The 20,520-nt window shown below is 41.0% G+C and overlaps 3 protein-coding genes across 3 annotated transcripts; 1 reads left to right on the forward strand and 2 right to left on the reverse strand.

Annotated features, from left to right (window-relative positions):
• Window positions 1-4,287: 4,287 nt before the first annotated feature.
• LOC116000869 lies at window positions 4,288-5,489 on the reverse strand. Its single transcript, XM_031240733.1, has one exon. It carries the CDS (start codon window positions 5,139-5,141, stop codon window positions 4,647-4,649), a length of 495 nt encoding a protein of 164 aa, XP_031096593.1. The 5' UTR covers window positions 5,142-5,489; the 3' UTR covers window positions 4,288-4,646.
• Window positions 5,490-7,749: 2,260 nt separating this feature from the next.
• On the forward strand, window positions 7,750-14,425 carry LOC116001763. The gene is made up of 11 exons (XM_031241700.1): window positions 7,750-8,032; window positions 10,257-10,981; window positions 11,090-11,257; window positions 11,411-11,767; window positions 11,902-12,027; window positions 12,103-12,387; window positions 12,640-13,061; window positions 13,146-13,326; window positions 13,409-13,525; window positions 13,616-13,753; window positions 13,854-14,425. The coding sequence occupies exons 2-11, from the start codon at window positions 10,451-10,453 to the stop codon at window positions 14,238-14,240; spliced, it is 2,712 nt and encodes a 903-aa protein (XP_031097560.1). The 5' UTR covers window positions 7,750-8,032; window positions 10,257-10,450; the 3' UTR covers window positions 14,241-14,425.
• A 257-nt stretch (window positions 14,426-14,682) lies between these two features.
• LOC116002196 (protein FAR1-RELATED SEQUENCE 5-like) lies at window positions 14,683-20,327 on the reverse strand. Its single transcript, XM_031242268.1, has 3 exons — window positions 20,176-20,327; window positions 16,559-17,387; window positions 14,683-16,417 (listed from the first exon to the last, which is right to left on the reverse strand). The coding sequence occupies exons 1-3, from the start codon at window positions 20,237-20,239 to the stop codon at window positions 15,097-15,099; spliced, it is 2,214 nt and encodes a 737-aa protein (XP_031098128.1). The 5' UTR covers window positions 20,240-20,327; the 3' UTR covers window positions 14,683-15,096.
• Window positions 20,328-20,520: the final 193 nt, after the last annotated feature.

Genomic DNA, 20,520 nt, shown 5'->3' on the forward strand with positions numbered 1-20,520 from the left:
AAATTGTCCAAGGGTACATGAAAACAAATTTTATTACAAAGAGGTGGAAAATAAACATATTATAGAACATAGTGATTGAAAGATGAGTGAATTTAAGAAAAAAGTGTGCATTGATGATTACTATGACTTAACTGTATGGTAATCATACAAGGCAATGACTATGACCAAGAAGAAATTAAGGCTAGACTATAAAATAACTTCAATAAAATCTAGAGTTGTTGTATGGAGATCCAAATACAATTTCTATTACCAAGTTATCTAATTTAACATATGAAGTAAAAAAAAAAAAAAAGAGTCAATTCCTTTTTAAGTCCTAGACTTATAGTTTCAAATTAAAGACAATTTTAGTCCCCCACAAAAAAATTGGACAATTTATGGACGGTGAAAATTTTAGTCCTCCGTTCTGTATTTTCGTTTGAGAGGGGGTAATTGTGTCATTTCACGATATCTCCTTCTTGTTGCCTTCTTCTCAATAGTCGCTTACAGTAAACACAAGAGACCACCTAATTGGATTCCAATTGCACAAGTCGACGACCAAATGCGAAGCAAATCCTACTGTTCGAAGACCTAATTCGCAGTGAAGAAAGTGAACCCATTCAATTGAAGCAACAGACTGGTGTCAAAGCAAACCCTAGGCATTTCGAAGACAAAAAAAGACGACAGATTCTAAAAGGCAAATGGAGAAAAATAACTTAGGTACGAAAGCAGTTCCTATATATGTATGCTATTTATGAGTTATCTATGTATTGAGACTTGAGAGCAGTTCCTTGTGCAATTGCTTTAAATAATTGTATGCTATATAGGTCTATGTGCAATTGCTTTAAATAATATGTACTTGTCGTTGGTTGTGGGGTTCTTGTTTCCATGTGCAGTTATTTGGGTCCATGTGTTGGGTTGTTGTTCACTTTTATTTGGGGAGCAGTAGATATATTCATATGGTGTGGACCACATGCATTTGTCTTTCCCACTGGGGAACACAATTTTATGTTGATACACCAAAAAATGTATTCAATTGGACCCTTTTTGTTTGTAATGGAAAAACCACAAAGGAGAGTTTCCAGTTTTGCCTTTTACTGTATATCAAGTGCATTTACTAAAGTTTACTGTGTCCATTTTCACTGCCTTGAAGTTAGTTTAATGTGTTCATTTCACTGTGTTTAAGTTAGTTTTTTTTCCTAATGAAATAGATGGAGGAAACAGTGCTCAGTTTATATTGAAGCTAAGACATGGTGGTAGCCTTAAAGTTAAAGGAATAGGATACGTTGGAGGGGTTAGTGGAAGCTATACTTTGGACATTGATTTGTAGGGGTTATAACATTAAGGGAGACAATATAAGAATTGAGATATATCATGTTAGACACGTTTAAGTATTTCACGCCTACTAGTTCTGGGGATTTATTTGAATTAGTAAATGATAGTGACTGTTGGGCAATTTGTGATATTTGAATGTTTCCTAAGCAGATTGAAGTGTGGGTTGTAGGTGGTGGGTTTGGTGAGGGTGAAGCTACATGTGATGAGTGTGGTGAGGGTGAATCTTCAAAAACTGATGTAGAAGAATTTTTAGATGATTTTGAGTATAGTAATGAAAGTTGTGAAGATGATGACTTAGAATTTGAGGCCAATGTAGACTCAAATGTGGAGTTTGAAGGGACTGAGAAAGGGATTGGTAATGGGAATGGGAGTGGGATTGGGACTGGCATTGTGGTTGGGACTAGGAAATGGAGTGGTAGTAGGAGTGGGAGTGTTCCTAAAAATTCTGTGCCTAGAACAGTTGTGGATGTTGGTTTAAATATGTTTGATGAAGATAGTGACAAAGAAAGTGATGAATAACAGAAGTATAAATGGCCGGTGTTTAGGGCAAACACTGATATGAAATCCCCTAAGTTTTGTGTTGGATTAACATTTGGAGCAAAAGAGGAAGTTAAAGATGCAATCCACAATTATGCATACAACAATGACAAGGAAGCCTATAAGACAATGAGAAAAGCAAAGGCAATTATTGAAGGAGATGCAATGAAATTTTTCAATAAAATTTAGAACTACTACTTGGAGATTGTGAAAACTAACCCAAGGACTACATGCATTGTCAAGCTAACTGATTTGATGTATGAAGAAAAACCTAGATTTCTTAGGATACACTTTTGATGGGAAACTTGCAAGGAGTGATACAAGTTTTGTAGGAAACTAATTGGAGTAGATGGCTGCCATTTGAAAAACAAGTATGGAGGACAACTATTAACTACTGGGTATTGATGGGAATGACAGCATATTTCCATTGGCATATTATGCTATTGTAGAATGAGAAACAAAAGATTCATGGAGTTGGTTAAAGAGTCAACAACGCCTCCACTGATGCTCGATCTCATGACCTCCCATATGGGAGAGTCACTACATGTCATATGAGCACAAGGTGCTTAGCTTGTTCTCATATTTAAAATGGTATAATGATTGGTTTGGATCCACGTTACTAATCAATTAACCATCATAACTCATAATTGTCATAATTGGTCTAAATCTATAGTTAACTTTAGCTAAATGACATCAAATTGAAATAATAAAAACAAATTAGCAACGACAATTTCCGTCGCTACATGTAACGACGGACCATAGCGACGGAAAAATTCGTTGCTATTCCCTTACAAAATTCGTCACTAGATCGTCATGGTAGGAGTCTAGCGACGAAATTGTTGTGGGTGTAGCGACGGAAATTCCGTCGCTAAAGTTAGTGACGGAAATTTCCGTCGTAATTCTCTCGCAAATTTCAGCTTCAAAATCGTCGCCGGAAGAAATATAGCGACGGATTCTTTTAATGTAGCGACGGATATTTTCGTCGCTAAAGTTAGCGACGGAAATAAATTGTGACGCTGAATTCTAGCGACGGATTAAATTGTGACGCTGAATTCTAGCGACGGACAAAATCCGTCGCTAAACAGTTTAGCGACGGATTTCTCCTATTTAGCGACGGAAATTGTCCGTCGCTATTTTCGCGTTTTTTTTGTAGTGATCATTAATCTAAAATTCCATAGTTATCATGTCATCAACAATATCAAACATCTCATTAACACTTTATACACAACTAATTATCATCATCAAGCTTTAATAGTAAATAATAATAATATCATATAATCTAATCATAATTCCATTATTAATCCAATAATCACTCATCATTATCATTATCATAAACTTCCTTTAATTATCTAATCATCAATCCATTAATCAAGGTTTTAAAAGGCTAAGGCATGCCTTGAGGCGTTTTGTAATCTGAGGCGAGGTGTAAGCTTCGAGGTGTAATCCTCAAATTTTACACAGAATATATTAATAAGTTGTAACATGTAAGCAGTATTCATAAGTCTAAAGCAAAGAAGCACATAACAATCCAACATTAAAGTCTCAAGAAAACACACCAAACACAATATAAGTCTAAAGTAAACAAACACATAACAATTCAATATTAAAGTCATAAACAACGAAACACATCATAAATCACGATGAAACTTCATCTGAAGAATCATTGTATTCTCTAGCCTCATTATCCTTATTTCCACTTCCACCATCATGATCATCCCATTCATCTTCATCTTCATCAATTAGCCTCAACTTTTCCTTTTCCTTACTAGCACTAGCACTAGCCTTCTTGCTTGAGGATGCAATTGGTTAAGTTGCTTGTGATGGCTCTACCTCAAAAACATCAACATCAAAGTCATCTACACTTAGGTGGGGATCATCTTCACCATTTTCACCCACAAGCCATTCATCATCCGATGGCAACTCATCAATCAACAAGTTATCTTCCTCATTTGCTAAGGATTTCAACTTCAAGTGTCTATCCTTCAAATTCTTGTTGTATAGAATATAAACCAAAGCATTCATCCTTGTAGTGGTCAACATATTTCTTCTTTTGGTGTGAACTTGATTGAATGCACTCCAATTGCACTCGCATCTAGATGAAGAACAAGTGAGGCATAGCACTTTAACTGCAAACTTTTGAAGCTCGGGAGTCCCATCTCCATATTTTGAGTCCACCATTCAACTAAAAAATAATAATATTAACTATTAAGTATTTGAATTGACTATAATTAAGTAACATTCATATTTAACTATTTAAGTAAGGATTTAAACTCTAACTTATCAGGAGTTCTTTTGTGGACAGTGTTCTTAGCTTGAGTTAACCCAAAAAATCCTTCTCGGCTGTAGAAAGCACTACATTGTAAGTCGGCTTTCTCCATGTCATCTTTATTGAGTATGAGCTTGTCTAAACAATGGAATAAGCTAAGCTTGATCTCTGCATGTGTAGAAAAATCAGGAGAATAATGGCAACGGAGATTTAGATAGTAGGCAGTTGCATGCAAATATCAGTGCATATGAAAATCCTATTTTTCATCAATGATCTCCCCATATCTCCTTGTAATCTTTTTCTTCTCCACCCAAGTTTTTTGCTATCTTTTCTTTAGCCTCATCCATAGCATTATAAAGAAAACCCATAGCAGGCTCTTTGTCTCTATCTACTAGCCTCAACATTTCAACCAATAGTTTTGTGGTCTTGATATCATAAATCAAACTAGGCCAAAAGTTGTTAATCCTTCAACATTATTTTTCTAACTTCCTTCCCATCAGCTTCGCTTGCATAACTTCTGTTTGTCCACTTTTCATAAGTGAACATAACTTCCAAATTCCAATGGTTGCCTCACCTGATAAATGCTTTGCAACGTCAAATATGCAGTGGAAAATCTAGTGGCAACCGACCTAATAAGCTCTATATTCGTGAATTGTCTCATCAAGTTCAAGTTCAAGCTCACTTTCTTTGCCTTGATCAAAGCATTTTTGTGTTGTGACAACTCTCCAATCTTCTCTAGCATTAGATCAAGACAATGTGCAGCACATGGAGTCCAGTATAAATGCTTTCTCTTCTCCATAAGCATTAACCCCGTTGCACGGTAGTTGCTTGCATTATCAGTGATCACTTGAACCACAAGTTCTTCTCCAACTTTCTCAACAACTTTATCAAGCAACCGAAACAACAATTTAGCATCCTTAACATGTTCAGAAGCATCAACATATTTTAGAAAAACTGTGCCACTAGGATTATTAACAAGGAAATTAATTAGACTCCTATGTCTAACATCTTGCCAATCATCAAACATGATTGAAACTCTAGTTAATGGCCATGTACTCTTAATATCATTAACAAATCCTTCGGTTGTCTTAAATTCTTCCTTCAAATCCACGTCCTAAACTCGTACATGCTAGGAGGCTTAAATCCTCGACCATATGCACCAACTGACCGAAACATGCTCACAAATGAAGGATTCCTTACCACATTGAACGGTATTGCATTTTCATAGAAAAACCTCCCAACATCTAAACAAACTTGTTGACGTAATTCCTTTACATTTTGAGGTGGTGTAATAATGGTTGTTTCATCACCACTGGCATTCCCTTTCACCATAAATCTATCCATAGGTCCCCGGATACCTCTATTAGAAATTGAACCACCGGAAGCAACCTTGTCTTAATCCTCACCTTCCCTCCCACTACCAAAATATGAACCAACTTCAACACATTGCTCAAACTCCATTTGTGCTAAATTCTTTCTACTTGCAAATTTTTTTAAAATATCAACATATTCTTGCTTAATTTCTTCGGGTACTTTAGCGCACGATGCAATATTTTTATTTGTCCCGGCAAGATGATGTTTAAACCTTGACACCCCTCATGTTATAACTTTTTGACAAAAATTGCATATGATGACATATTTGTAAGGCTTCTTTATTCCACCTTGATGAACGAATTCAACACAATGCTTTCAAGCCAGATCTTTCCCTACACCACTCCTTGCACTACTCTTATTTGAATGATTCACCATTATTAAAAACAATCAACCTACAAATAATTAATAATAGTTTAATATTTAAACAATTAAACAATTAAACAAATAAACTAATCACTAATGAAAACTAACAAGGAATAACTTTTAAAAAAATTTAAAAAAAAATTGTTCACTGCCCTTTGGCAAATGGCAGTTGCCAAATGGCAGTGTGGTGGCAGCGTGGCACACTACCACTGCCAAACTAGTATTTATATATACACACATACATCATATATCCACAAGCTAAGTAGCTAACAATACATCATAATGTCATAGAAACACACAACAAAATAGAAAAAAAAAAGTAAAAAGAAGTTAAAGAAAGCCGCATACCTAGAGCCTGGAACTACTGGAAGTCGCCGCCGGAGGGTGGAGTCGTGGAGGTCGCCGGAGGGTACAGTCGCCGGTGGGTGGAGCTCGCTCGCGGAAGGTCTTCGCAGACGCTAGTTTGGTTCGCAAACGTTGAGACGCGCAGAGCTGCTGGTTTGGTTCTTTTTATTTTAATGTGTTTAGATTATTATTTTGAACCAAATTAGGGTTGAATATAGTGAATATATTTCCTATTTGGATTGGGTCTTTTTTGACTTGGCTTTAAAAAAAATGGATTGTGAAAGGGGTTGGGTAATGGGCTGAACGCCATAGAATCACGCCTCATATGGCTCAGGCGTACGCTTCTTACGCAGGCGTACGCCTCATGGCCCAGGCCGTGCGCCTCGGACCGAGGCGCGCCTCGTTTGCGCTTTTTTAAACCTTGCCATTAATTAACTTCCATAATTGCTAATAATCACTAATTATCACTTAGCTATAATCATTAACCAAAGTCAATAATTAACCACCATAATAATTATATCATCATCAATCATCATAAAATCAATAACCCAACATTAATCACCATCATTCAATAGTTAAACACCATTATCAATGGTCACCAATCATTAAGCTTAACCACCATCATTATCTTAACATCAACCATAATCATCTTAAATCCATTGTTAACAACGTAGTAGAGTTCATCATCAATCCAATCAAATCATCATCAGTAAATCATATTTATCAATTAACCCATAATCCAACAACATTAACACTAAACTTAATCAAGTCTTTAGCCTTAATTACCTTAATAATCCATTGTTAATCCATCATCATCATCATTCTCTTACCCGTCCAAGCCTAGTCGAATTGCTGTCTTCATCATCCATGCACTGTGCCACCATTGTTACTGCTACCTGAGGAGGACAATCGCCAGAGCAAGAGGAAGGAGAAGCTTCGGCGCTGCAAGTTCGCCGATCACGATCCCGTCATTGTTGTCCACCGCCGAGCTGCTTCGCCACTGATTTTACTACATAGCTCTGCCGGCCCGCTGCTTCATGAGAGAGACGATAAGGAGATGCGAGGGTGCCGCCGCTGACTTGCGCCAATCTACTGGACGAGAAGTAGAGAAGGGGTTGCCGGTCTGCACTGCCATCGCCGCCCTCGCTACGCCACTGCCATCGCCGCTTGGACCGCCTCATCGCTGGTTCCCTTGCTGTCTGCCTGCGCCAGGAGAGAGAAGGGGGAAAAATGGGAGAGTTGAGAGAGCAAGATGGAACACAAGAATATATATATATATATATATATATATATATATATAGAGCCTTGTTCAAATGAGTCTTATGTTTTATATGAGTCCATGTGCACAATTGTTAGCCCTTTAAATAGTGTGATTAGTGGTGTAGATTAAAAGTGGTTTCTTTATTTTTAAAAAATTATTTTAAACCCAGATAATTGGGGGAGTATCTGTGCAGGGGGTAATTTTGAGATTTGGGGTGTGTTTTTGCCGGCTCTTATTGTTATTATTATTTTTATTTTTTTTTCAAAAATTAGGGCTCAAGGGTTGCACAGGTTGGTGAGGTTCTGCTTTACGCGTAGTGTAGTGCGGGATTAAACAGCTCACCGTTGTCGGCTGCTGCTCGTTCGGGAACACCGTCGCCAACCGCTCCACGTTCACGGTTCACCGTCGCCGTTCACTACCATTCGTTCGCCGCCGTTCACGCCATGCCTGTCGCTGCCACTCGCTACCGGCCGCCACCGCCGGATAATCCCACGTCATCCCCGGAGTCGCGATGTCTCGCATTCCGCCATCTCAGTCCTGCCGCCGGCCGGCTCAGGTCGCCCAGCTTGATCGAGGTAATGGTTTTTTTTTAGGCCGTTTCGTTGCTCCGGTAGTGGTCTGGCGGGTTTGGGAGGGGCTTGTTCTTGGTGGCCGATTGGTGTTTGTGTGGGGATTACTATCTTCTGCATTGCTCTGTGTGTTGGGTGGTTGGGGAATGATCATGTGCTTTATCTTTCAGAATGAGTTTAGGTGGTGTTTTAATTCCCTTCCTAACCAGTAAGGAGAGTTTTTTGTTGTTTGTCTGTGTTATATTTACTATGTCTGTGTGGAGCCTAAGTCTTTTTCTACACATCAGATGGAATTTTGAACTGGTTTTCACATACAAAATCTTTTTTTTCATCTTTTACTTGGGAACTGAATGCTGTTTGGGACACCTCTGGCTGTCATTGCATGGATGTAATTTTTATAAAACTAATGAATAGTGACCATGTAGATATGATATATTAACTTATGATTAACTAACGATAAAGTTCTCATATGTAATTCAATGTTGACAGAATATGACATGTGCGGTGAATGTACAGTGATCCTTTCATCATCCAAAGAAGTCCCTCACTCAACCAAAGTGATAATGTGATAATTATTTGATTTAATTACATACATTTGACAAACATTGCGCATTGTATGATTAAATAAATTTGTATCTTGTTTTGCCTTGGTCTTCGAGTGCACCTAGGCTAGATTAAATGTGCGGCCGGGACTCATTAATTGTACACCGGGGTAGATTAATTGTGCACCGGGGGTATTTACCATTACGTAGAGGGCCAAATGCATTCTTGAGAATTCAATTACTATATTGGTTACGTACTGTGCAATCCAGGTGGTATCTGTGTGCAACCAATAACTAGGTACTGATGATTCTAGGAGTCTCTTTGTTTCCCACTGTGCATTCAAGGTGGTTCTTCTGTGCACAGATTATTATTTTTAGTTTTCGATTGTTGGTCTGGTTATATGCTAGGTCAAATCATTTGTTCTTTGACTCTCTACAGCTACCAATATTTGGCTACATCTTTCTATTTGTTCACTCCATACTCACAGTCTCTAATTGTTGGGCTGTGCACCTAGCCCTGATTAGATGTGCCACTGGGCCACATTAACTGTGCACTGCGGGAAGATAAACTGTGCACCGGGGTTATTTACCATTAAAAAGAGGGGCAAATGCATTCCTAAGAATCAATTACTGTTTTGGTTACGTACTTGTCAATCCAGGTGGTTTCTGTGTGCAAGCAATAACTAATTACGATGAATCAGAGGGACTCTTTGGTTCCAACTGTGCAATCAAGGTGGTTCCTGTGTGCACATATTCATAGTTAGACACCCACTGTGCACCCAAGGCTGATGTTCTGTGCCACAGCACAGTAATCACAGTTTCTAATTGTGGGGTTGTCTTCTATTTGTTATGTGGCCGCATTGTTCTGTGTAGTCCTTCTGTGCACCTAGCCCTGATTATATGTGCGACCGGGACACGTTAACTGTGCACTGCGGGTAGATAGACTGTGCACCGGGATTATTTACCATTAATGGTGTGCTACTGTGCAATCCAGGTGGTTTCTGTGTGCAAGCAATAACTAATTACGATGATTTGAGGACACTCTTTGTTTCTAAATGTGCATTCAAGGTGGTGCCTGTTTGCCCACAATAATAGTTTGAGTTTTAGATTGTTGGGTTGGTTATATGTTACGTAAAATCACTTATTCTTTGACTCTCTACACCCACCACCGTTTCGCTGCAGCTATGTATTTGTTCAATTCTTAATTATGTGCCACCTCATTGCTTGCCAAACATGACAAAGTCCACTTCCGATGATTCTCATACTCTCTTTGTTACGCACTGTGCACTAAAGGTTGTTGTTGTGTGCAACATGTTAGTAATTACAGTTTGTATTTCTTGGGTTGTGCTGTATTTGTTGTGTGGCCGCATTGCTGTGTATAGTCTTGTTGTGCACCACGGTTCGATGAACTGTGCAAACAACACACATAATTTATCTACCTCGGTGCCCCCCATAAACTGTGCCCCCCAGTAGATAGACTGTGCACCGCAACGTGTGTGTTCTATACTATTCACTTGATATAAATGACCACTAATGACCACAGGTTCTCAAAAGTTAAAAGTATTCAATCCTTCAAATGCAGGTGCATTCATAGTGGTTTGTTTGTGTAAGCAACAAGTAATTACAGTTTCTGATTGTTGGTCTGTACATTCGTCGTAGCATTAACCCTTGTACTCCCATGTGTTCAGGATCAAAAACACAGAAGACCTTACCCGCTAGTGCTAGCCCGGTAGCCACTTTGCCCATGGGCTCTTGTTCTGGTAATCCACAGGACCCGGCACAGGCGGTCACCTTTCCAAGCATGCATACTCGTGCATTGGGTAAGCTCCTTGTCGACGCCAATCAGCTTTTGACAGCCGGCCAGTGACGAACGGTCATAGCCATGGGGTTTGGAGCGATGCTTACTTTCCAGATCACAGACACCCCATTGCGCCTTGGCTATTGGCTACTCTCAAATTTGGACCTCCAGTCAATGTTGTTGAAGTTGCCGAATGGGCTAGCAATTGAGGTGGATGAGGAAGCTGTGGAGGTAGTGTTGGGGTTGCCACGGGGGACCAAAGTTATCACCGATCGCGCCAAGCACGAGAAAAGTGTCATATTGAATAGTTGGCGTGAATCGTTTGAAAAAGTTGACTACTCGATCACTCCTACAGATGTTGCCCAAAAGTTACAGAAATATCCCGATGGTGGAGAATGCTTTATTCGGAACTACGCCATACTTGTGGTTAGTACTGTTGTGCGATGTATGCAGAATGGTTATGTGTACCAACACGTGCTTCCCAACCTCGACGACACACTAGAAATCGCCAATCTAAATTGGTGTCGATATGTGATCCATTCTCTTATCTCAACTCTAACGGCCTGGAAGGCCGGGGAAACGCAGAGGTTCACTGGCCCCTTGGTGTTTTTAACGGTATTTACCCATGATGCTATATCAAAACCATTTATGCCGCTGAGTGGGTTTTAATCATGTCACCTACGTGTGTTTGATACTAATCACATTGTGTTGTATTCCATTCAGGTACTCTATGTAGATCGTGTTCGGGTTGGTGTATGCACTGTCCCACGCACCCTGCCGTCTTTTGTGGGGTGGGATTCCGAATTATTGAAACAGCGGGAAGAGACGGAGATCACTACGGGGAGGTTTGGTCGTGGACCGATTGTGGAGCTAATGCGTCCGGAAAAAAAGGTAAAAGCATTATTAGTTCGTATTTGGGGTTGAGTATGGGGTGCGTAGTCGTTGGTTGTTTAGTTGTTGTTTTCTATTTGCATATTCAGTTACGTGTGCTTTGTTAACTACATGAAAATTTACTACTATCCAATTTCTCGCGCCTTGTCTCAGGATATCAGGATACGGGTGACCGACAAAGCACGTACGGTCGCTGAAATGACCACCGACAAGTCTGATGATAACACCAAGCTTTGGGGCACTGCTAGATCCCTTCTTGGGATAAACCCTACCCTAGGCGTGCATGCCCATGTGCCACAACCATCTGACTGGACCGACGGGGCCCAACACGATGACGACTTCTACTCCAACCCAGACTTCTTGAAGGCGGTGGAGGAGATAGAGCGTGCGGTTCACGACCGGAATGCCCTCTCGAATGGGGCGTCAGTTACCTTGGGGGTCGATCACGGTGCGGGTTCTTCACATGTGCGCCACAACACCCACAATGTTACTTTGGTTGAGCGTGCATCGGTAAGTATGTTACTTTAAGAGCATATGTTCTACCAATGGTGGGTCAAGTCTGTGTATTCATTACAATATGTGTATTCTGCCTACCAACCTAGCTAATCACTTCTACTAATCGACTGCTCATGCTTATTGTACAGGTAATTAGAACACGGTCCGCAGCCAAAGACTTCAGCGCTCACCCATCTGCACTACCAACATCGGGTGCCACACATAGCCGGACACACCCCCCTGTTCATGATGATTGCGTTACAACCGCCCCACAGGTATTCAACACTGTACGAATGATTACTCTGCAAACAGTTGTTGTATTCAAAATGCTCCTAACGTTCGTTCTGCAGGTCCTTTCATCGGTGATAGAAGTCCCCACATCTGCCACTATGCACCTCACGGGTAGTGCCCCGCTAAGAGCGCCAGAAACACCGCAGGAAGTAAATCATCCCCCAACTCCAGTTCTCACCAAGCGTACACACCATGTTGACCCGGTGGAAGAGATGCAACATGCGGTTCACGACCCGGATGCCTTCTTTGATGTGCCATCATTTAGCTTAGGGTTAACACAGGATGCTGGCAACTCACTCGTGCGCCAGACGACACCCTTTGGTACTTCACAACAGCGTCCCTCGGTAAGTATGTTAGTTTTGCACATTACCCTCTACCGTAGTTGGAACTAACTAGTGTGGGGTTACCCTATACGCAAAAATTGTAGCTCCATTATTGGCCTGTGTTATATTCTTTATGTCGCCCTTTTGCCTTGTGTTATATTCGTCATGTGGCCGTTTTCGTAATGCCTAATATTCATAACAATATGTATTCATAACACCTGTTTAGCATGGATCCACACGTTCGCTAATCTATAACTCATGATTATTACACAGGTAATTACAACACGGTCAGCGGCCAAACACAACGCCTGCAAACCATTTGCACAAACAAGCCCTGGTGATCCACCCAGCCTCACACACCTCTCCGTTCCTGACGATGGGGTAACCACCACCCCACAGGTATTCAAAACTGTATGGATGGATTCGTTGGGAACACCTAGTGTATTCAAGTTGCTACTAACACTCGTTTTGCAAGTCGTAGTGATGGTCCCAAGACCGCCAACGTCAACTACCAGTTATCACACGGGTCATGCACCGCTAAAACCACTAAAACCATTGCGAGAGGGAAAGCATCCTCTTACTCCAGTGGTCACGAAGCTTTCACACCGTGTGGCCCAGGTGGGGGGCCGCCCGACGTGGATTGTACCTGGTCAGACTTATGTGTATCGCTGGGTTGTCGACAACAACAACAGCAGGTAAACGAGTTGCATGTACTTCCCTATTTATACGGTCTGGGTTTTGAAACGCGTTTCACATTGACCAACTACTCTATGATGCAGGGATGAGGAGTTATTCCGCTATAACGACTACAAGGCATCATGGGGGGGTATTGCTACTTTGCAAGAGGGGTCTAAGGTTTCGTATAAAGTAGTGGATGCTTGGGCGTGTGTGCTAAACTACCAAGAGCTTACCAAAGGTGTTGGGGTGCCTAACAGGTTTTTTGCATCCACGAAAATAGCGGTATGTTTTCATGTACTATACATCTCAACTACGAAACCTAACTCTCACATTGCTTAACATAGTTTGTGCACCGCCAACGCAGCTTCAATCAGCGGTTAACCACACAGCTCTTCGGTCCCTCCGCCTGGGGTGGTTCACCAAAAACCTTGAAGCGGACTTTAACAACTCAGCCCATGAAACTTGGCGTGAGATTCAAATCGTAAGTGCCTCAACACATTTGCTACATCGTTGTTAACACCCTCTTGTCTGGAATGGTCCCTAAAATGACAATTGTTTCTTGATGTCACAGTATATTTTCCCAATTCTGAAATTAGGGCATTTCTACATGATTAGTGTGGACACGGTTGCCAAAAAGGTAGACATTATCGATAGCTCATCGGCTGCTAAAAAGAAAGGCGAGATGTATGGCCAAACTCCTGCCCAATTGGTAAGTATAACGTGTACACTTCACCCGCATCGCAACGTGTACCCACGTTTGCTTTCTTCATCACACACGCTTACCAGGTTCGGGTGCGCACATTTTGCAGGTAGATCTACTTTCTACCTTCTTGGATGATAAACTTCTAATCGAAATTGGAGCACAGATCAGGGATATCAAACCCAAAAGAATGCAAATGTCGTGGCGCGTTGCTAAAAACGAAGTAGACTCAGCAATGTACACTATGCGCCACATGGAGTCGTACTGTGGGCAAGGGGTCGCAAACTGGAATGTAGGATTGCAGCGAGGGAACTACAGGCAACTACGTGTTCTGCGCGAGTACTTCATGAGAGAACTCCTGATGAGTGACATCAACATTCACCAGAATAGCAACATCAAGCGTGCGCTTAACTTTGCAAATGGGCTCGCAAGGAACACGCAAATATCGTTTAATTTAACTGTGTTGTGTGTTGCTAAGACAGTGATGTTAGTTTAGTACTATAATAATCCACGGGCGTAGCACCCCGAACAAACATGATACTCTATGTTTCTTATGTGGTACTCTCTAGGCGTGGAGTCAATAGTGGGATACTAGAGTTTTCGTGTTTCAGTATGTTGATTTAATTTAATAACTATGCGTGTGGCAGTAAAACTAGCTGCACCACTCGCTGGGGGAACAGACATCGCGTGTATGTTGATAGCTTTGCCACTGTGGGAAATTCGTACGCATACACTAAATGTAACTGCAGAACGTAGGCCGAAACATGTGTTGCATACCCTGTGTGGGCCCACATCAACAAACTAATACTACCACAACTGTGCAGCGATGCCCCTCTCCCTATGCCCCACGAACAGCGAGTCCCTTGGTCGATTGTTTTTGCTATGCGTAGTTGCCAAACAAATGATTTAAATCATAGCAGATAGTACCACAGAAAAAGGGGGCAAACAAAACAGTAATCGACTGTAACATTAAATTCCAACTCCAAGTACCCACTTCCTAAATACAGATATGGTCTACATCACCGCTCCCATATGTAATTGCATTATAGTCAGCAAACTCACTACCTAGTGCGGCTGAAATTGATGTCGCACAACTAAAACAAATGACTATGCTCACACATAAAGATGTGCATGAGGACCAAACCAAAGGCCAACACCAATAATGTGTTATTAAATAGTGCAGAATCATAATCGCTACTAATTAATTATTTATTAAACCAAAAAAAGAAAAACCCAAATAGCTAGTTGCAGTACTAAAACCAACCCTCTGACTCGGGATTTTTCTCTCGTAGCTCACAGTTGCGACTGTCATGCCCATTTGCCTTTCTGCAAGTAGCGCATGTCCGTCCTCCTTATTTCTTCAAAGCCACTGCAATTTCACGAGCTCCTTTTAAACGCTTCCTGCGACCCTTGTTACGGGCTACCACTGGTGGACGGATGACTACAGGTTCTGCGACCACATTACCACAAAAGTTCTCAATAATTGAACGCTTTCCACGACGCACGGGGGCACTGTTAACATCCACACTCAAAGTCTCTTTTAATGACTGTACTACGTTACCAACAATTACCATCCGGTCACGGTCCTCACCTGCTAGGGCTAGACATGCGTGGAAATCCACCCACAATTTGTGCTGTGGGGCTAGATTGCTGTTTTCGGCATTGTTACCCAGATTAACATCTATGCTTACCGGACGCACACAAGCAGCACGTGTCCACCGTCCGAGCACGTACGTTGAGGGGATCACTTCCATGCCAGCATCTTTCAAAGCAACGAAACCGTGTCTACACAGAAGCCCTACCTTTTCAAACATTTTGCACGTGCACTTGATAGTTACCTCACCACTGTTGTACTCCACCAACGACTCATTACCGCTAACGTCTTGTATAACATACTGGCAAAGCACCCCAGAACGGTTGACGCTCATGACCCGGCAAGAAAAACAAGCGCGACTAATCTCATTTTGAATCTCATAGAACACTTGTATCGTATATATGTCAGCTGCATGACGCTCTATTGCCAATGGTGTAATCATTTGAGGCAGGTTACCTTCACATGTCGCGTTTAGCTTCGCTTGCTCATAACGCTGCTCGTCCATAGCACCGTCATAATGGCATAAAAATTCAACTAAACTAGCGTGCTGGTTGGTGCAAGACCCAAAAACACTATTGATGGCTTCAGATCGAGAAGTGGTTCGCAACAAACCTCCCATACGTACATCCCGGAAAAAAGCTGGGATCCACATTGAGCGCAATTCAAACAGTTCGCTAAACCAAGTATGGTCCAGAAGCCCGAATCGTTCCATAACAGCATGCCACCTTACCTCAAACTCCTCACTTGTTATGCGTTCATCCCATACAACCACATTCAAACTACGTAGGAACTCATGATTCTTGGCTAGTACTGGCCCAGCTTTCTCGGTGACCTTTGTCATTATATGCCACATGCAAAATCTGTGGTGTGTATGCTTCAGAACTCGTGGAACAGCTTTTCTCATAGCAGGGTCTTGGTCTATAACTGTGCATATAGGCTCACGACCCATGGCACGCTTGAAAGTGTCCAACAACCAAACATAGGACGCCTCATCTTCGTTAGCAAGCAACCCAGCACCGAACACAACACATCGCTTGTGGTTGTCAATTCCAGTAAAAGGGACAAACACCAATTTATACCTGCACACATACAGTAATAGTGTTAGACAATAAAACGCAACACTGGGTATGAATAGTATCGTACACAGTGCCAAATGAAAGCTACGATGATAAACAATAAAACTGCACCAATTCTGTAAACGTTTACTAAAAATTACTCACTTGTTAGTGTTATACGTGGCATCAAACGACATAACATCCCCAAATAGAGCATAACTCTCACGTGCAACGCGGTCTGTCCAAAATAACCTACAAAGTTGCTCCTGCGCATCTACGGCGTAGTCGTAGAAAAACTCTCGACAGCGTTCTTGTCTCCCACGGAATTTAGCAATAACCATTTGTGCATCTGCCCCCTTAATTAATGCCAACAAATCTCGTTTCATGTTCCAGAAATCATTACGCGTGGCCCCAATATTCCTAAAATCACCAACGAACTCTCTGTACAACTTGAATGATTTAGAAGGCCCAATGTTCGCTTTAGCACAACTAGCAACAAAGTTCTGGTGGGTAACATCCATGTTACGGTTCCCTCGCATAAAAGGTCGTGATGTTGCGCTGTACAAAGGGTGTGTGTGGCTGATTTCTAACATGTGCACAATGAACCCTCTTGTATTCCCCCGTTTCAGCACAACCCGAGCTAGGCAACCAACCCGATTCGAAGTCCTACGACGCGGTGCAGTGGTTGTTACACCATTACCCCCCCTGATTCGGCACTGGTCACGAACGATTTGTTTAAACCCCTGTCTTGAACACACCAGGTGCCGAATAGTTGTATTACCTGTTCTATCCTTCTTCACCGTGCTACGACGAACATCAAACTCTACTGCTCTAGCATATTCAAAGTAAAACACCTCACCCTGTTCCACTGTACCAAACACCTGGCCGAGGTATGGTGTGATTGAGTCCTCACAGTTTGGAGCCCAGAACTTGGTGTTGTTGGAGGTGTAAGTGACAGTGCATTCAGTTTGGAGGGACATAGCATCCATGATACCTGCAACATCATATTAAACGCATTATAACACCTTACATAACACTTAGGGTCCGACTACAAGGGACCCGCACTGATAAAATGAATTAGTACCACACATCATCCCACAATGGCATTACACAATCTCGAAGGTTCTACAAAAACAAAATTACCACCATTACAGAAATGGAAATGACACCTAAGTGGAAAAAAAAAAAACCAACAACAACAATACCAAACAACCCTCATTGGCTAAGGGGGAATCAACACTAATCACACCCCCTTACTGTCAATGCTGTGGTAGGAAAAACATACAGTTAAAAAAATTAAATAAATATACCAGTACAACCATATTGGAAAACACACTATATATGTGTCGCACCATAGAAAATCATTAACTTGTAACAAGTTACTGTAGCTCAAAAGTTACGAGTTATATGTTTGTATATGTAGATAGATGCACTGGAAAAAGGGATATGATGGTGTTGAAAAATGCACCCGTAATTGAATCAACGTATACCATATTGCTGATTAGCCGTTTTGTAACGTAGTGAATACCATATCAGTTGCAATGCCTATTAACTCACAGTAGGTACGTTGGTATTAATCTCTATGTGCACAGAGTGTCATGTGTCCGTGCACAGTTCTGTTCTACATATCCATATTCATAAACACTCATGATGGTAGTGATACGTCAAACACGAGGTTGTGTATGCATTATCCATATGGAATGGTAAAAACAAAGTCATCTTAGCTGCATTTACTATGGCCCCCTTTTTGTTATTAGTTTAAGGAGGTTATATCAAACTACTATTCGGGCTTCCTAATTTCACTACACGGTAGTTTGAGATTACTCCTAGTACATTGCATACACATTTACTGGTACAACATAGTACTAAAAAGCGAATGATTAACACACACAAACTGTGTGTCGATACCCATTGCACATATATTATGAGGGTAGGCGGGTCACGACCTATAGCACAAAAGAACCACGCCCGTTGCACAGTAGGCTAACACAGACCCAAAGCACAGAAAATAAGACCACCGAGCACAAATGCTCACAAGGCCACCCATGGACAAGACCAGCGGTGGTGATTCTGGGTGTAATGACTTCAGCACACAAAAACACCATACACAGCACAGTTCACATGAGACCAAACGACACCGGACTCATATTGCCGCTAAAGCACTCATACGCCACTACGATGTAATATTGAGGGGACTTAACCACGATTAATAAACGACCAAATCCACTATTTACCACACAAGGGAATTATTAATATGCAGTCAGTAAAATGCGAATTCACCAAACCTTAATGCTCTAATAGTAAACACAAGTAACATGTCTCTAAGGCCGTGGGAACGGTGTTAAGCCTAGCAACGACCACTGCCACAAAAGACATACTATAACAAAACCCACATATTTGTTTCCCATTGGATAGTTGAGTTCATCTATGCAATTTCAAATAAACAAACACCCAACCCCGCCGCCATTCAACTAGTATTCATATGAAATTTAGCATACAATTACTCTTAGATTAACAAAAAGGAATACACCACCCATATATTTGATTCACAATGGGTAGTTGGGTTCATCTATTCAATTTAAAATAAACAACCACCGAACCCCACTGTCATTAAAATATCATTCATTCTTAATTTAGCATGCAAATAGCTTGAAATTAATAAGATGGAATACAGCACCCAGATATTTGTTTCCCACTGGATAGTTGACTTCATCTATGTAATTTTAAATAAACAAACAACCAACCCCCATGGCATTGCACTAGAAATCATATAAAATTTAGCATACAAATATTATGGGATAAACAAAACAGAATACACAAACCTTATATTAGTTTCCCACTGGATAGTTCAACACTGTGAAGTTTGAGGCTCAAATATACTCTTTGCACAATCACATAAGATTAGACTCAAATTGATCACATTCATTGAGGTCCGTAATAAGATTTTATTTAAAATAAGTAATGAATGACAAGCCCAATCCAATCTCACTAGAAAATGAAATGTCGAACTCAAGAAAGGAATGCACGTTTTCAAGGCAACTTAATCCTAATTCATTTGTTGATTTAGAAGCTGTTTCATCATTTTAATATATTATTCTGTAGGCATTCATTATCAATGTGAAATGTGTCAAAATTGATTCGAATAATTCTAAAAATTTAGCCATCTTCTGTCACTTTTATTGTGTTGTGATCATCACTACCAGTATCTAGCACTACTGTTACCCATTAAAATCCAAAAAAAAAAAACCTGGAAAACACCCTCTTCCCCATGGCTGAAAAGACAAGACACTACCATTTTTGCCACTAACCATACTGGCAGCAGCACCATGTGTTTACTTTTTTATTTTTTTGAAAACACCGTGTGTCTACTAATAATGCCACATGGTCCACGTTTATTGGTCGTTGTTGCTCAGTAACACCTCTGGAACTCCATAGGTGTAGGAGTTGATTAATAATGGAGTCTACACAATTCATTGAAACATAGACACCAACATTATAGTGCTTCCTATTCCAATGTAAAAGTGCGGCGACTCCAACCCCAACCCTGGCGGCACAGATACCTCTACCGTTCTACACAGTAGACCGACCACTTGCACTAACCATTGCGCCATAGTAAATTGGAGTCCTAGCTACCCACAACCAACCATTCACACGGTAATAACCCCAAGCCACAACCACCACAAATCCATATGAGACCCAACAACAGACAACAGCACAATACACACCCTGGAAATCACGGAAACTGAAAATTGACCCTAACACTAATCGCCGGAAAAAAGTACCTGTCGCCGGAGAAGCCATCAATGGTAGATGGGGGTCACTGTGCAACGTCTGAATACCGGCCATCGAGAATGAGGTTGAAAGTTCTCTTACTGGGGACTATCAACGTGCAGTATTTCGTAAGTAATTGATTTACAGTTTACTAACCTAATTTAAAATTATAATTTCAGAAATATTAATTGCAAATAGTATCACAGTTACATCCCTACCCTTTTCCCTATATCGGTAAATAAAGCATAATATTAAAACAATTAAATCTTAGCCACAATAATAAATAAAATCAATGGAGCACATATGACCACAAGGACTCATGGGGGGTTTGGACTCATGGGAGTAGAAGCCTATAT

This window comes from Ipomoea triloba, chromosome 13 (genome assembly GCF_003576645.1).
Source record: "Ipomoea triloba cultivar NCNSP0323 chromosome 13, ASM357664v1".
Lineage (NCBI taxonomy): Eukaryota > Viridiplantae > Streptophyta > Magnoliopsida > Solanales > Convolvulaceae > Ipomoea > Ipomoea triloba.

Bases quoted from the DNA above. Each gene is read 5' to 3' on its own strand.
- LOC116000869 (XM_031240733.1), bottom strand. From the start codon at position 5,141: ATGTTTGATGATTGGCAAGATGTTAGACATAGGAGTCTAATTAATTTC.
- LOC116001763 (XM_031241700.1), top strand. From the start codon at position 10,451: ATGGGGTTTGGAGCGATGCTTACTTTCCAGATCACAGACACCCCATTG. The intron at 10,982-11,089 runs GTATTTACCCAT...TATTCCATTCAG, and splicing joins GCCCCTTGGTGTTTTTAACG to GTACTCTATGTAGATCGTGT. The intron at 11,258-11,410 runs GTAAAAGCATTA...GCCTTGTCTCAG, and splicing joins TAATGCGTCCGGAAAAAAAG to GATATCAGGATACGGGTGAC.
- LOC116002196 (XM_031242268.1), bottom strand. From the start codon at position 20,239: ATGGCCGGTATTCAGACGTTGCACAGTGACCCCCATCTACCATTGATG. The intron at 17,388-20,175 runs GTACTTTTTTCC...ATGATGTTGCAG, and splicing joins GATGGCTTCTCCGGCGACAG to GTATCATGGATGCTATGTCC. The intron at 16,418-16,558 runs GTGAGTAATTTT...GTATGTGTGCAG, and splicing joins GCCACGTATAACACTAACAA to GTATAAATTGGTGTTTGTCC.